The sequence below is a fragment of the Parambassis ranga genome, chromosome 6 (genome assembly GCF_900634625.1).
Source record: "Parambassis ranga chromosome 6, fParRan2.1, whole genome shotgun sequence".
In the NCBI taxonomy this organism is placed as follows: domain Eukaryota; kingdom Metazoa; phylum Chordata; class Actinopteri; family Ambassidae; genus Parambassis; species Parambassis ranga.
The window spans coordinates 6,461,530-6,478,666 of NC_041027.1; the positions used below are offsets into that span (position 1 = coordinate 6,461,530).

General features: G+C 42.0%; 2 protein-coding genes across 2 annotated transcripts in view; one reads left to right on the forward strand and one right to left on the reverse strand.

Moving 5' to 3' along the window:
• brsk2a (BR serine/threonine kinase 2a) overlaps nt 1-1,477 on the forward strand; it is a 141,102-nt gene extending 139,625 nt beyond the window's left edge. The window contains exon 20 of the mRNA XM_028407675.1: nt 1,455-1,477. Coding sequence (XP_028263476.1) covers nt 1,455-1,477 — 23 coding nt within the window. The remainder of the gene's footprint in view (nt 1-1,454) is intronic.
• A 2,385-nt stretch (nt 1,478-3,862) lies between these two features.
• Nucleotides 3,863-17,137, reverse strand: part of abtb2b (ankyrin repeat and BTB (POZ) domain containing 2b) — a 36,456-nt gene continuing 23,181 nt past the window's right edge. The window contains exons 3-17 of the mRNA XM_028407674.1: nt 14,934-15,144; nt 9,740-9,892; nt 9,078-9,243; nt 8,808-8,897; nt 8,545-8,646; nt 8,204-8,300; nt 7,530-7,665; nt 6,824-7,101; nt 6,551-6,729; nt 6,363-6,468; nt 6,014-6,116; nt 5,829-5,916; nt 5,659-5,727; nt 5,175-5,288; nt 3,863-5,089 (exon numbers count right to left, since the gene is read on the reverse strand). Of these exons, the coding sequence (XP_028263475.1) occupies nt 4,856-5,089; nt 5,175-5,288; nt 5,659-5,727; nt 5,829-5,916; nt 6,014-6,116; nt 6,363-6,468; nt 6,551-6,729; nt 6,824-7,101; nt 7,530-7,665; nt 8,204-8,300; nt 8,545-8,646; nt 8,808-8,897; nt 9,078-9,243; nt 9,740-9,892; nt 14,934-15,144 (2,126 nt within the window). The 3' untranslated portion in view covers nt 3,863-4,855. The remainder of the gene's footprint in view (nt 5,090-5,174; nt 5,289-5,658; nt 5,728-5,828; nt 5,917-6,013; nt 6,117-6,362; nt 6,469-6,550; nt 6,730-6,823; nt 7,102-7,529; nt 7,666-8,203; nt 8,301-8,544; nt 8,647-8,807; nt 8,898-9,077; nt 9,244-9,739; nt 9,893-14,933; nt 15,145-17,137) is intronic.

Consider the following 17,137-nt stretch of genomic DNA (forward strand, 5'->3'; position numbering starts at 1 on the left):
ATAGAGATTTATGTGTGTGTGTGTGTGCTACATTAACAAAAAGAACAGTGACTTTATTTCTCGTGTTCGGTGTTCTTACAGTAAACATTTACCTGCAATTCAACCATGGAGCAGTGTGTGTGTTAAGCTAAAGAGTCTTTGAAGGCTGCTATCAGGCAAACACACACACATTGCCCTGTGCTTTTAGTCTTTAGGAAGTAATACATCTGTATTATTCAGCATGTCCACCAATTCTCTTCAGCACACAACACGAAATGTAGACAGTATCATGAACTTTGATCGTTGTGGTGACATTTTTTACTTCATAGAGTTCTCAGGATGTTGCCGCAGCCTCCTAGTGTGTTTGATGTGGCCACATTTTACAGATAGATACGGTGTAGAACTCTTTGCTCCAGGCAGATTTAAATACTGTGTTATATGCACCTGTCTTTGTACAGCAGCCACAAGGCAGACAGCCTCCATCAACTGAGGTCCAGGTTGCCCTTCTGTGCTGTAATGACATCTGAGTAAACTAGGCTCTGCAAAGAGAGGGGAGATCCTTTTTATCCTGCTTTGTCTTGAAGCTCCAGGCTTTCTCATTGTCTTCCTTCATCTGTCCTGCTTCTGGCTGCCCAGACCTGCACAGACACACACACCATGCCTGCTCTGTAAGAGATTTAGAGTCAGTGCAGTTTGGGTGTAAATGGATACTTGTGTGTTGTCATTGTATTGTGCTGTGACATATGCATGATTTGTGAGAGCTCACTCATTACTCATTCTTAACATGGCTGCTTCAGCAGTTCTCATCCTCGCTGTGTGTCGGACGTCCTCCTCGTTGCCTCCGCTTGCTCTGTCGTACATGTAGCCACGTCTCTTTCCTGTGAACCCCTCTGTTCATTAGTTTGTTTGTTTCTCTTTCTTCTCTCTTCCTCCCTTTTTGTGTCCTTTTTTCTTCCCGTCTGTGTACCTAGGCAGCCCATTGAGTAACTTCTTTGACGTAATTAAACAACTTTTTTCAGACGAGAAGAACGGACAGGTGCCCTACCCCTCTGGCACCCCCTCCAAGCACTGCCCCTCACCCATGCACGTTCGGAGGCACGAACCGGAAAATAATGACACCAAATTCCCAGCTGCAAGCCGAGACAGACCCAAGTTGTCGGTGGCATCTGTGGGAACACAGGAGGAGTCTTAGAACTGAGAAGCTGTATAGTTGAACCCAACCCAGAATGACTTTAAGCCAGTGGCACAGAGAGTATCTATCTAGCTAGCTGTACATGGACGTCTTTTGTATAAAATGACTTTATATATACATAGAAAATATATTGAGAGAATCAAAGTGATATTTTACAAACGATATACACACACTCCTGTCCTTCCCTTCTCATTACCCTGCCATCATTAACCACCCATCTAATTGGCCCTTGCTCTGTTGTTTTGCTAACCTGTGTGATGACTTGACTTTTTTCTGATACCAGGAATTATCCAGAAAACCTATTAAAGTCCCACCTCCTGCTCTCTGATCCTTTCGCCCTCCCCCGACCACCCCTCCACCCCCTCGAGTGCGCCAAGAGAGACGGACATTTGTTGACGGAGGACTGCTTTTTGAGGTGCGGGGGCGGGGGGGGGGGGTGGTTACCATGGAAACAGACCCCTTATGTGCAGACTTCTACCTTCATCTTCCTCCGTGCCAAACTCCACCTCTGGCAGCCATCCGTAGAAGTAGATGAAAATCCTTTAGTGTCCTCCACCCCTTCTTAGACACAAGCACACACGTGTGCACATCCCACACACACACACACACTCAAATCACACACTCCCCTTCCCAAGAAGACCCCTGTTCTCTGTTTTGAGTTGTTAATTTGAAAAATAAGCATTTGGAAAAAAGTTAACACTACATACATAGAAAAACAGCATATACATGCATACATGCACAGGTCCAGTATGCACAACAAACTCTGGGATGTATTGATGAACAACATGAAGACATGAGAAGGAGAGGAGGGAGAGGAGTTTTGTGGAAAGCCCAAACAGCTGACACGGATGCTTGCTGGATTGTATTTATTTGCTTTTTAATGAGAACTGGGTTTGAAATACTGACTTTATTAGACTTAATACTATTGCTGCAAATGGACTGGAATTGTGATTTCAGAGAGGAGCCGGGTGTGAGCAGAACAGGGCGGGGGGCAGTGAGGGGAGATAAATTGATAGTACAGGGTTGGGGGGAGGGATGCGGGTGGGTTTGTGGGTATTTAAAATGAATGATCTATTCTGTTGTACAGACTGATATCATTTCTTATGTAAAAAAAAATGAAATGTCTAGTTGTGATACAATGTTTAGATACCATAGGAGCAGGTTGGTAAACCTGCACCTGCCACATACTGTTATTTTAAATTCTTCTGTGTATTTTTGTTACATGAGCATTTATGTCTTTGTTTGATTGACCTAATAATGATCCAAACATTCCTGTTTCCTGTTCTCTGCAGCACTTTGTCTTTGATTTTCCATTTATACCTCTCTCTTAGTCTCACTTACCAGCAGTAGGAGTAGAGGAACAAAAAAAAACATTGCCGTGATAAATGCAACTGTGGATATTTTTGTATTGTTGTCCTTATTTATTCATGTTTGTTCATCTCTGTTTGATTTCCTAATTTATTATAACTTGGGTATTTATATGAACAAAGCTGTTAGGTCAGTTGAATGTTATTTATTACCCTCTTGTGTGTTCGTAAATGGGACATTTGAAGAAAAAAAAAATCTTTTTTTTTCTTTTGTTTTGACTTTATCAGAATTATGTGAACTTTAAAAATTCACAAATTCTCTCTTCCCTGATGTCTCTGAAGAGGGAAAGAGAAATTGTGGGAACTCTTGAAAAAAGATCATTTACCAGTAATTTAAGAATGTAGACTTAGCCTCTTTTTGGAGAGGGAATATGCTCTTCTATTGATATTTGTCAGTTTCATATTATTGTGCGTGTAGGCCAGGCCGGAGGAGAAGGACATAGATCCCAATCTGCTTCTTCTCTTTGTAAATAGACAGACAAACTGTGGGGGTTGATTGTCTTTCTCAACCATGCTGGGGATTCCTGCTCTATGCTTTTAGCTTGTATTGCTGTGTGCATGTCAAACATGAGCTTTTCTTTGCATGGCTTTAGTGTTAATGTTCCATGCCAAACTCTCACTCCTTCTCTCAGCCTTCATTGATTCTCTCAAAACTACCTTTTGAACTTTAAATTCTCCCTCTGTCCCTTACCTTTCACCCTCTCTGCTTTTATTTCTGGCCTTCTTTTTTTAACTGTCCCTTTGGTCCTGCTGATCCCTTCCTTCCTCCTCCTCTTCTTGTGCACAAAGTTTTTGAACAATGCTTCCTTTACTCTGTACCTCTCTCTGGAAGGCTCGGAGGTCTGGGCTCTCTCTACCTTTAGGTAGAAGAGGCACAGAGAGGGGTTACCAGTACTACAAACACAAAGCAATACCCTGATGTTCACCCTCCTTTCTGTTTTCTACAATGGGAAGCTAGCAGCACTAAGGACATCCAATGATTCTGAGGCCCAGTGGGGTCTGTTGACAGAGCAGGAACAAAACTGACTGATGTAATCCCCATATAACATAACTGTGAGCATCTTCAGTGCTGAAACAAATAAACTCATTCAGTTATGGTGTGTTTGTTTTTCTTATTTACATGTATAGGTAAGTGCAAAAACAAAACAAAAAATGATCATCTTCATATGAAAAGCTGTGTTTGTGTTGTATTTACCCGTTGAATTGTCTATGTAATTACTTATCATATAATTATCTTATAGGTGTGCAAGTCCCCAACCTCAGGTGAGTCTGCACCAATTCACACAACCAAAGATCTTTTACAACTCCAGTGAGGACCCCAGGGTTTGTTTACCAGGTTTAATATTCAGCATTAAAACAGACCTTTGTTGTTCAAATCCCAGGTTGTGGATCTGCTGCTGTACCTGTGTAGAAGCACTTAAAACATCAGCATATATGAGCTTAATTAACTTTTAAAAGTGTACCTGGAAAAACAAGAAGAAGCAAGCTTTTTAAACAATATTAATATAATATTAATATAATTAATATTAATATTTGCTTGGATTAAAAACAAAATAAAAAGGGAACACCCCATTAAATACTCTCACATCTTTTTTCTTATTAAATAGAAATGTCCATCCCACTTTTCAGTAAGTGTTTTGTTTATCTATGTCATACCTAAAAAAAAAAATTAAACAAACATAAAAAGTACATTTGTTAATCTAAAGCTTATGTCAATGCAAGAGGCACTGAGGCGACCTCCTTCCTCCCAGTCTTCATTATTAGTTAAACAGGACAAAGCCAAAAGTCCAGCATGGCCACATCTCTTGGTTCCTTATTAGATGCATCAGTCTATTGTCATTGTCCATCATTTCAGTAAACCAGGAGGGCAGCGCCGATCCCAATCCTCTCCAATGCAATTCTTTGTATTGCCATTTTTGTCCACTGGAGGGCAGCAGTGTTCCATTATTTAGTTGTCACTTGTTGCATCCATCTGTTGATTTTCCATTTAGGCTTCCTGAGCCTTAGAGAGAGAGCATCTGAATGTCTTTTTTTTCCTTTTATGCAGTACAATACAAAGATGGAGTCCTTGTTATAAAATATCAAACACTGAATCTTCTACTGAATAAACTTTTGCCACTACTTTTAGAACTGCACCACGTGTCCATGTGTTCCATGCCTTCATGGAAATTTCTTGTTAGCACAGAAACATATTAGACAACACTTGTATTCAGACACCTAAAGATCTGATCCTGTGTCAGAAATAGGACGAAATGTCCAACTGTCTCATCCTTCCTCTGATTTCTGTCTTCTCTCCGCAGTGTCTGCCCTGTTGTCCTTAGACTCTGGACGTCACGTATAGAGAGCGCAGTCGTTGAGCCAAGGTGGCTTCCAGCTCCTCCAGAGGTGAGTCACCCCGGCTGTGAGCCAGCATAGAAGTGGAGTTGTTCCCTTGTCGGGCCCCAGGGGGTCCCAACAGCAGGCTCCTGAAGCCCTCTCTCTCCAGCAGGGCAGACATTTGCTGCAAGAAGTAACCTTCACAAAAAGAGCTCAGCTCCACTGAAATGTGTGCCTGAGAAGAGAAAGGACAAGGTTGTGATTTAGGCACACAGTGTGCAGTGTTGCACAGGCATTTTCTTTTTGTTTAAGTGTGTTACCTTGGCTGTCTTGTAAATGCTGACTGCATTATCCAGGTTGATGTGCTGAGAGCAGATGAGTTCACAGTGTCTTTGTAGCGCCCCCAGCTGGAACAGACTAGCAGCTGACAGGAGCTGTAGGGGAAAACGCACTCAAATGCTGAGTTTGACTTAACTGACTATTTATCTAAACATTTATCAGTGAATTAGTGTAATGCTGAATATAAGATTTTCCTTGAACCATTTAAAATGAAGGTTCTATATAAATGCACACCAAATTAGAAATGTGATCTGAGGAGGATAGAGGATGTGTTTACACATTCCTTAGTGTTCTAGTTGTTATCATGTTTTACAGCGCCCTGATTATATTGTGTAAATGTAAACAGTTACTGAACCTTGTCATGCTACCTGGGGTGTGTTATAGATGGATATTGTGGCTTATGATCAAGTTTTCTGCTGTTAGATTGAGTAACTAAAACAATTCAATATAAAATAGTATTCTCACCTCCAATAAGTCAGGAACATTAGTTTTCAGGGCCTCTGTTCCACCACAGTACAGGTATGACATCATCATCTGCAAAGAGAGCAATGGTCTCATTTAGCAATAAGCCAGTACAGTAATTTATATAAATAATGTGAATATCAGATGAAATACATTCATGTTTGTTATATTACCTGGAAAATGTTATATTTGATATCTTTGATCTCAATCTCCTTACTGGGGCTTGCATCTGATCCAGAGGAGGCAAGCAAAGACTTAAATCTGAAGGAAAACAAATGTCTTTGTTAGAAAACAATCAAAGTGTCTCCAGGTAAACTCATTTACCTGCTCTGTTTAGTGTGAATGTGGCTGCACTTACCTTTCAGAAGCAGTGATCAGAAGAACTCTGTGTGCGTAGAAAGGTTTCCCCTCCACGATAAATGTTACATCTGACATTTCCTGGTTATTCAGGAAGTGAGGGTCTGTTAAAAAAAATACACTTTAGCTGCTGTTTGTAAAACTCAGCACTTTAGGATCATGAGAGCCAAGAATATGGCCGTTCAGTCGATTATATGATTAACTGATGAACAGAAACTATGTTGTTGTCCTAATGTGATCAGAAAGTCACTTTCTGTGTGTATCATCATTAAAACAAGTTGATGAAATTTTAACATTAAGCTATCATAGCTGCTTGTCTGGAACACTGAGCTACTGTTTGTGTTCCTTACCCAACTGTGCTGAGAGACAGGCCTTCATCTCGGGGACAGCTGGAAGGGGTGCCGGGCCGAAACAGTGACTAAATATAGCTGCCAACTGCTGTATGATGGCATCATTCTGGAAGAAAGGGAGAGCGTTATGTCACTATTTGAAGAGGAAATTGGGCAAATATGGCATTCACTTTGGTGTCTGATGATACCTTAGTGGTACGCAGGATATTAAACATCAGGGGCAGGCCTGTGGTGACCAGCTCCTCACAGTAGTCTTCTTCTCTGATTGTGGTGAATTCTCTGAGCAGGGAGAGAGTGACGCCTGTCCTCGATTGCTGCTGGGCACAACGGAGAGACTCCAGCCACACGTGTAGTTTCCATGGTACACCTGTTTATAATGAAAGGATTTTCTTATTCATGTATCTAGAAAACCTGCAAACGTAAGCACATCCTCAATCCTCTTTTTGTCATATTATAGATACCCATTGCACGTAGCTCCATGGTGACGTCCAGGTAACCATGCTCTGCGCTGTAGTAGCTGGCTTCTTGCAGAGCCTTCATCCTGGCCTTGCAGAGCCTCGGTATGCCCACCTCTGGCAACACCCCAGGGCCATTGGAAGAGGTTGGCAGAGGGGAGAGAGGGAGGAAAGGGCAGATTCCAACCACCTCATCCTCCACCCCCTCTGCTAAGATCTCCTCCAGAGACAGGACATCCTCTTTGATTTGCTGGGGCTGAGTCAGTAGCTTTCTCAGCACGTTCCTGACAAGATAAATGAGAGGAAGAAGGAGGGGAAGAAAGAGGTCATGCAAGGAAAGGAACAGGGAAGGAAAGCATAGAATAATTAATAAATGCTCGAATGCGGCTCCTACTTCATTTCTGTGACCCTGTAAACCCCCTCTCTGATTACATAATCTATCACCCTGACTGTGGAATGTGAAGTGTTGAGTCTACATTGTGTTCACACATACACACAGTGAACAGGTGGAGACTTTTATTCTGCCAGTTGGTGTTTAGAATGAGACTGAACTGAACCTTCTATATACTGACCCTGTAAAGGTCTTCCATACAGGGTGGATTTTTTCTTTAGGTTTAAATGTAAGCTCCCTTCTTGTGTAACAGTTCTGCCTTTCACCATCACTTCAGCATCACTATGTGTTCGGTTTCAGGTTGTAGAAAGTGACACATACCTGTGTCCATGTGCAGCAGCATGGCTGAAGCAGTTCATGTCTTCATACAGGGATGATGTGAGGGCATTTCCATCATGGGCTTTGGATAAGGGGTCAGCGCCTCGTGCCAGCAGCAGACTCACCATTTCATAGTTGCCTGTGAAACAAAGACAGTGAGTTTTACACAGGTACAGCTCCTAAAGACATTTTGAATTCCTAAACAAACAACACATTTAATTATTTACACACTGTCCCTGTTGCTATGCAGAGCATGTGTCTCATTTGCAAGAGCTATGTGTGGCTTTCAGATGATCCCGTTGAGGAATGCGGCTTAGAGGCTACTGAACAACCACAGGCAGCAGCTTCATGGCTGTCACTGCACCTCCATCTACTCTCTCATTTTCTCATTCCTCCTGCCACTTCACAACTTAATCTTCTGTTACTCTTGATGGTCTTAAGGAAAATTATGACAATGCTGTATTAGTTGCTTTGCAGAAAGTTGCCACAGCAGCTTTCATTCATTCATCTTTTCCTTCATTCAACTCTCTGACAGAGTTGCTGCATCTATAATTTAGTGGAAAGTAGTCATTTAGTAAACCATAAATCAGATCAGAACACAGACCTACTTGAAGTCACACAACACTAACATCAGCTGCGTCTTGTGCTGCAATGTGTGTGTGTGTGTGTTTACCCACCTGCTGCTGAAGCCAGCTGCAACGGGGTGTCTGCTGTGTTCCCCTGTCCATTGCGGACTGCTGCTCCCTCTACATTGGCTCCAGCATCCAACAGAAGCTGCAGAAGCATAAAACATCTGTTATATTAAGCAATGTCTGACATCCTGTAACATATTTATAGCTCGACCTCTGACCTAACATTTGTCAATCTTCATTTAAGAGCATAACATTACTCATGAGTGATTGTAAAGCAGCTTTCATCTATTGTGCATATACAGCAGGGTGTTTTCCCCTGAGGAAGAGCGTGCAGCCACGCACACATCAAACTATGACCACCACACAGATATGTGTGTGTTTCCAACCTGCACAACGGAGATGTGTCCATGCAACACAGCAAAGGTGAGAGCTGCCCAGTGTCGACTATCAGGATGCACAGAGGGGTGCGTTGGGGAGCATGGGGGAACCTGGCAACACACATGAACCAGTATTACATGCCAACATCAAAGAAAACACTGACAGCTCCCTTTTTCAAAATAAGTACCTCTGTTAGGGAAATGTGCAAAAGGATACATAATATACAACATTAAGCTTTGTCCCTGTGTTGCAATTTTTACAGTGTACTTACCGCCACATCAAGGTTGGCTCCAGCATCGATCAACATCTGGACCAGGGCCTCATCCCCAGCTGCGCAGGCATACATCAGGGGGGTCATACCCTTAAGGACGAATAGGAAGGAGAACAATGAAGAACATAAAGAAGGGAAACATACATGAAGCTTCGAAAAACTATTACACAGTCATATTTTTATCACTTTATTAATTTCCCTAACCTTACATCAAGTCATGCTAGAAAAACCTAATGGCAACCGGAGTCATAACATTTCTGTGTTTTGTACCTGGTCGTCCATACTGTTGACTCCATCTGGTCCCAGCAGATCAATGGCTTGGCCAATGAGGTCCGTACGTCCACAGTTGAGCATCCGAAAACCCAAGTCTAGGTGGAACTTATCTGTGGCAGCTTTGGAGTCCAGACGCTTAAAGGAGCTGAAGCAACACTCAGGCCTGGCAATGATAAAAAGGCAGAGAATACAGTAAATAATCTCTGGATTCCTGACAGCCATCAGACTGATAGCTGTTTATTTGAATATGATCAGTCAGTTGAAAGACACCGATTAATTTATCCATTTATGTTTAAAGAGTTGCATGTGATGGTTGACTTTAAGAAATAATTGTACTCTTCACAATGAGATTCATAAGCCACATTAAAGTCATTAATCTATTGTAGACAGTGTGTAATTATTTGTTAGTGAGAAATTACATGGGTGAAAGGAAAAACACAACTTAAACCATAAGACAGTCTTAGTAATTAACTCATCTTTCTCTTTCAGAATGACTCCACTCGTCATAGTCAAAGAACTGACATGATAGTGGAGTCATTCTTACTGTCTGATGTCATTAGTAAGGGTGGAGTTTCAAATTATATGTTTGGAATTCTAGTAGGACAATCCCAGTAAACGTGTGTGTGTGTGTGGGGGGGGGGGGGGGTGTTCTCATTTACTTCAGCTGTCTTGGCTCACAGTCCAATCCTGGAAGGAGAAGCCTGGCAGTCTGTCTGACATCATCGCTGTCCACCAACAGACTCTTTCGATGCTCAGCATGAACTATGGCCACTCTCATCCACTCCATCAGAGGGGGCAGCAACAGAAATGGTCTGAAAATAAAAGAAAAAAGAGTGAAACTTGGTCAACTGCTGTTTATCTTCTTTGTAAAATGTGCCTTTTATATTGACCATGTTATTTGAGTGTTAGGGGAGTGAATTCAGATCTGTGGTGTTTTAAACCAGGGCTGAATATAACATTTCTTTCACACGCAGGGTTCAGTCACGTTGACAGGCAACTCTCTCATCAAGATGACTCATTTCACGTCTGGATCTTTACCTCACCCTGACCATAAACACACCCACACCCACACACACACACACGCACATACTGCACAGCATCCCTCACCTGTGCTAATCTGATCTATTTCATACACGTCACCAGGTTGCCAATTTATACACACCGGCCTTCCTTGCATTTGACAGAATATGAGGTTTTGGAGGTCTTTGAGTTGTTGTTTGACAAACAAAACACCCAATGCACTGTAAATAATCATTCATTGTAATCCATAAAAAGCAGCAAGATTAAATACCAAGAGGAGCCGCAGCCTACAGAAAGGCAGCCACCTAAAAAGGGGATACAATCAATGATAAAAATAGACACGACAGACAAGTTTGACCTGAGTTTAAAGCAGCAAGTGAAATGTGAAGATGCAGAGTAAAGAAAGAGAAGAACATAAGGCTGTCTCTCTGTCTGTCTTGTCATCGCCATTGTCCCCTGTTCTCACACCTCTTCTTCTAAAGCCCTTTAAAGCACTGGTGATACGGCTATCTGTCTAGACGGTTATCTGGTAACTCTTCTTGTCTCTGCCTTTCTCTCACCATATGTGCATAGAATGTGCCTGTGAACAATGGCACATTGGCATGAATTTCATTGTCGTTTGCTTTTGATGAGATAAAGCTCCAGTTAATGATTGTTTGAATGCTGCCTTTGTGTTATCACAAGTTATTAGGCGGCCTTTCTCCTGCTGTGATGCCCTACTTATCGGTGACTGTACCTTTGTTCAGTGGAGATGCAAACACTTCCGTGCATATTATGAATACAGATGGTGGTGAAATGACCTGCATGAGCAGTATTCAAGCATATACAGTGCTACAGTGCATAGGCTTGTAGTGGCTGTTAATGAGCCCCAGACCCCTGCAGTGTCATTTCGTCTGTGTTTATAATGTGTTTACTAGGAGCATTTGCCCTCATTGTGCTTTGTTAATAACGTATATTGTGTTTCTTCTCCATTTCATTTGGAGTTTTAAGAAAGTGCATGTCAAATTTTACATTTATTTTATTTAACAATCAATGACTAAATGTACACTACTCTAGTCTGACATGTTTAAGGCCTTAAAATAGATTTTGGTTATCTGCAAATACACAACTATCAAGTCTTTCAACTTTTTTTGTCTTTTATCTTTTCCGTCAGATGTTGTCTAAATACTTAATCAGCTGGTGATCAGTCAGGAGGAGGAGTCCTGCTGTCACCCAACTGTGACAGCTAACAAGCATGCAAGCGGGTGATGAGCTGTGGGGGGTGGGGGTTTGGTTGGTTAAGTGGGCCTGATAGGTGCATATAGTGAAGGTTTAAGTGTTTTTGGAAACAGCTAGGAGACAGGTGGGGTATGTGGAGATGAAGAAGGGGGATGGGTGGCAGTTTGTGGATAGTGCTGTGGGTGAAGAGTGATAAGAACGTCATGTTTTTCAAGAGAGAGAGGAGGCTCAATGGCCCTGGGAATCAATGTTTATTCCTCTCTTAATGGCCTCCACTCAACACAAATTGGACTGTGTATGTCTGTGTGTGTGTGTGTTAATTCATGTGTGCATTTTCTGCATGTGTCTTTGTCTTCCTGAATGCCACAAGGCATCCACCCTGCTCTTTACGGCATGTTTGCTTCCAGGCATACACACAGTACTGGCACTAATCCAGAGTTTAACCAGTTCCAATGTGCAGCTTGTAGCACTTAACTCTCATTGATCCATGAGTTTTCCTTAGCTGTCCCTTTATCAATCAGCCACTGTTACTAAAAAAAATCCTGAAAAGGAGTTTTTAATGACTTTTACAGTGATTTTCAAAATGCTTTCAGACATGTTTAGACCAATTAGCCTTTTATTTTGGAAGAGTTTGTATGTGTGGGGTGTGTGAGGATTTACACAAAAATTTGCAACATCACATACCAACTGATGTAATGTCTGTGCAGACAGATGCAACATGTCTGTACCATTGTCTGAGAACTAAGTCCTTTCTCACAATATCTGCTCCCTCCCATCTGACCCCTGTGTCTGGGTTATGCCCCTCAACCTGAAACACAAGCTTTAGCTTCAGTGCAACATCAAAGCTATGATGCCTGTTAACACTGAAACTAGATAGCTAGCCTACTGACCTGACATGCTAAGGCTACACACTGAGAACAGCAGGAAGTAGACACACACAGTCTTACATACACACATGTTCAGAGACACATTAAACGTTAGCTCTGATTCATGGTGCCCTGCTCACCACCACCTGGCAGGCCATAAAATGACAGTGGGCTTAAATCGTGGTCAGGTGTGTTTGAACTCTAACCTATCCAACATGAAAAGCAAAGGCCCTTTTGCTCCCTACAAAGAAGAAAAATCACACATTACACTGGCTCCATATGTCCTGTATACCCTATAACCTGAAGCCAGTGTAATTGGGGTCACATTGTTAGAAACTTCAAATAGATCCTACAGCAGACCCCTTCATGGTTTGGAAAAAAAGGGTCAAGGTTAACCACTGATCTAGAGTCAGATTACACTTATGAGGGCTCCATAAGGACAGATGTAACCGTATCTGATGTATCTGTGGTTAGAATTAAGCCCCACTGGCTGCTTCTTATCAGTAACACATCTATCCATTAGTGCTGCCTTCAATCCACAGAAGCAAGCACAGCATTTGGGAGGTCTGAGTATTTGAATGTGCTTGTTTTAGTGATTTTAACAGAAGTTGGCTTTTGGACTTTGTCTGGTTTGAAGACATTTAAACATTATCTACAATCATTAACAGATCAGGGAAGTTACATCAGTTGCATTGTGTCAGACTGTTATATTTACTGAAGTCAGCATCCTAACCAAGGAAATAGAGACTGTATTATTCTATTATAGTATTTTGTACCACGGGGTGTAGTGAGTGTAATCTGACCTCAATCCAACATAAACACTCCGTCCGTGTGCCACAGAAATTAGAGGAAAACCAGACTAAGAACCTAAATTAGCAATGGGCAGGGGCAACAGAGAAAGGATAAAGAAAGGAACAATAATGAAAAGAAATAAATGCTTTCCAACACTTCGTGTAGGCTTAATTCTCCAATACAAGATCATTACTCACAACTAAACACCAGCTTTAAAGGATCATAACAAAAAGGGCGTCTCTCTTACTTTGCACCAGACTGCCTCAAATGTTTGATGATGTGGCCCACACAGATTTGGTGGTTTTGGATTTCCACCAAAGATTTTATAAAGCTTTCAATAGAGGGTGAGCCAAAAAGATTGAGAGGCCCACTGAAGGAGAGAGGTCTGTATCATTACCAGGCACTTGCATTGTAATCACTACCAGGTTTGCACTGCTCCAGCCTTACCACCTGAGTCTGCCCTGTACGGCAACATTCTCAGACACTACACACACTGAAACACAGAAAGTCAAGCAGATGCCTAGAAATAAAAAAAATGGAATGTTGCAGATGTTTCATGCAAAAAAATCAGTTTCACCTGCACACATAAAGCAGGCTGATATACATACAACATAAAAACATCTAAGGGCTTACAAAAAGGCAGCCAGAAGGGTGTATATCTGCTGTTCAGTGCTCTTTGATGCTAATGAGGAGCCCACCTTTGCTCACTCACAGTGTGTCTGTTCATTATTAAATGTATGGGAGCCAGCTGGCTTTGTGTGCATACACACCCATATTAGTGGGGAGAGAACATGACGACTTCACACTGATTTCATCACAAAAACTTGTAAAACTCTATGAGAGCATCTCACTGCTATCATAGCATCCTTATGAAGTAACAACAACAAACATACATTTGTAATGTTTAAAATATAAATTGGGAAAACGAAACACAAAAACTGACTTGTTCACTTGCACACTAAAACACACACTTAAGTGGAAACTGCATCCCATTTTTATGCTTGAGTGCTACCTTTAGACATGTCCCTACATCAGTTTAAAAATGCAATTAACCTCTACACATCTGAGAGCACTTTGCACTGACATTTTTTTAACATAAAGTTACTCCATGAAACACACGCACACACGCACATGCAAGAGCCTAAGTGCTTTCACTATGTGACAGATGTGTGGGTAGGCTGTGTAAATGTAAACAATAATCTTAACTTAAGTCACTTAATCTCTCACATTTTTCTAAACTGCTTATTATCACCCCTGTGAGCACATACATGTTGCATCAGACAAAAAGAAGCAGAATGTTCCAATCTATTTAAAGATGAGGATGAAATGTTGAAATATAGGTGTGCAGAAAAAACTTTAGACTGATCAGTGTTGTGTCCAGACGTAAAAGTTTTCAACTGCTTCTTTCGGGACCATAATTGCTCTACAAAGGCCACTCAGGGAAGATTTAAGGAAGCCCTAACAGAATTACAGACCATTTGCACCTTTTAAAACCCCTTAAAGCACCAGTCTTAAGCATAATTTACACCCTAAGGTGTAATCCACCCTTCTATCAGACTAACATTAACACCTGGGAACCTGCTTACTTGTAATTTACCTGCAAAAAAATTAACACTTGAATGGCCAGACGGCAACAAGATAAGGAAACTGGTTTAAAAAAAAGCTGTTCATTTGATTTAGAACATATTTGTTAATTTCCATTTGTGTTTTAGCAAATGCTAAAATGCTTGTGGCATGAATTAACTTTTCCTTTAACATCCTGAGCCAAATTGGATCATGTTTAAACACAGCTGTTATCAGTATAAAACACATAAAAAGGCATGAACTCTCCAAAATGTATTTTATGTGGACACAAAACCAGAATGGGAAGAAAATGTCTAAGATTAGATCTGTTATTTACTGGCTCCTATAGAGAGAGGCTCTGAAATGCTTGTGTCCAGCCATGCATGATTCCCACCTCTCTTTGCTAAGTGCCATGCGTGGGGGATCCAAGTTGGGATTCTCCATGGACTCCATTTGTGGGCAACGCAGGAAGTAGTAAAGGGTGTGGAGGGCGTCAGGCGACCAGGACACGGGCTGCTGGGGACGAGCGTGTCGGGCAGGGCTAAGCCCTGGGCGCACTGAGCTTAGTCGCTGCATGTGGTGCATCGCACGAGATACCAAGTCACCTGGAACAGAGGAAACATGGGGAAAGTCAGTTAGAGGGTGGAGTAGATAATTGTCTCAATAAAACCACAAAGCTTGCTAATTTCATTTGCTCCATTCAGAAACACAGTATCAAACAAATGTTGGCACATTAAAAAATATAAGAGTAGTTCTCTGTTCTCTACTCAGTCAAACCGGATTTCCCATTTTCCTAAACCACTTACCTACGTCCTCTACTCATTACTCTCCTTCCATGTCTCCAGTGGTAGTTGCCATTAGCAGTGTCATTATCAGTAAGCAAAGCCAGACAGCCAGTCTAAATAGCCATTCATCGTTAATCACTGAAGGAGTTAATGGAATAACAGACAGTTGATCACAGGCTCTAATGAACTGTTCAACTGTTTATGTACTGATACAGTTCAATCAGGGCACTCAGCATGGACCAATGGGTGTCAGTTCCATAATGAAAGCAATTTCTTTTAGGGATCTGCAGTTCACTGTATATGTATCTTTATTAGCATTAGGCACAAAGAACAGAGAAACAGGGGTAGGGCTACACAGAGTAGACTTGTAGATCACAGTAGGTGACCAAGGCTGTCAGAGCTAAAGCCAAGTTGGAGACAATCAGTCATCAGAGGGATAGGGAAGTGGAGGAGGAGCTAGGAAAAGTAGCATGAAGCAAGGAGGCCCTGAACATGGGATCATGTAACGCTCATTTAACATAATTACCCCTGGTTTAATTTCTAACCAGATTATTGTGTGTAGGACACTGCGCCATGGCCAAGGCTGTAGACATCAGCAGTGTGAGTGTGCAAATGTTCGTGTCAACATTAAGGAGTTTTGGGTTCTCAGAGGGGGGTTCAGATTTGTTGGGCTTCCCCAAATAGACCCCACTTATAGCTGAAGGGCCCCCTTTGTGTTAACTACCACCAGCAGTTCCCTCCAGGAGGTCTCCTAGGAATTCCTACCTCAGATGGAAAGCCTCGCCCTGGCTTTGCAGCCTATATTGTGCCCCAAGGCTAAACCGAGCTTCAGGGGTCAGGGGGATATGAAATATTTCTTTCTTCAATTACAGATTATACTGAAGCCCTTGTGGAAGCTGAGAAGGCAATAAACTGTGATATGACTTTTCAGACAACATAGAAAGATGATAAATTGTCATAAAAAATAAACTATAGTGCTCTTAATTTAATACAAACGTACTGGGTTATTCCAGTCCTACTCTTTAATATTTCCCTTAGTTAACTGGAAGGTCAAATCATAGTTTCCCCAAGAGGTAGTTTATGACACTTTTAAAGCCAGTTACACCACATTTCCAACAGTTTTGGACATTTAGCTGAAATGTCCAGTATCCTGCCATCCATTATCCATCATCTTTATGTATGCTGTGTGTTTGTGTGTCTGGCCAAGCTCACTTGGGAGATCCAGTAGGACTGAGCAGCTCAGTACAGATGCTCCTGTGTGTGCCTGCTCCCTTGTGCTCTGATCAGACTGCCAAACCCACCTTGTTTTTGTTGTGTGCATGCGAATCAGTGGGGACAAACCTTTATGCGTGTGTGTTTGTAGGCGTGAACGAGTCTGGATGCCCAACAGCCTAACTTTGCCCCACCAGAGAGATGTAGCACAAAGAGAGCACTGAGCAAAAGTCAGAGAAAGAGTGTGTCTGTGTTTGGGAGTGTGTGTGTGTGTATACTTTCTTAATGCTTCAGTAATGTATAAACGTGGCCTTGTGCTGAAGGAACAAATGGCAGAGTGTTAGCTCGTTTGGAGTAGGAAACCTATCCGTGCTCTGACCAGCACTGATCTCTGTCCCCCCTAACCTAACCCTGCCCCAACAATCTCCATCTTCACCACCTTTCCATCATTTTCTCTTGACAACCCCTGACACACACCCTACCTTTCCAATTTCAACTCTCAGCCTTCCTCTATTCCCGATTCCTGCTCTTCATCCCTGCCAACCTCATCACAGGTTCCAGTTAAAACAGACCACGTGTACAGTAGCTTGACTGTCTGCAT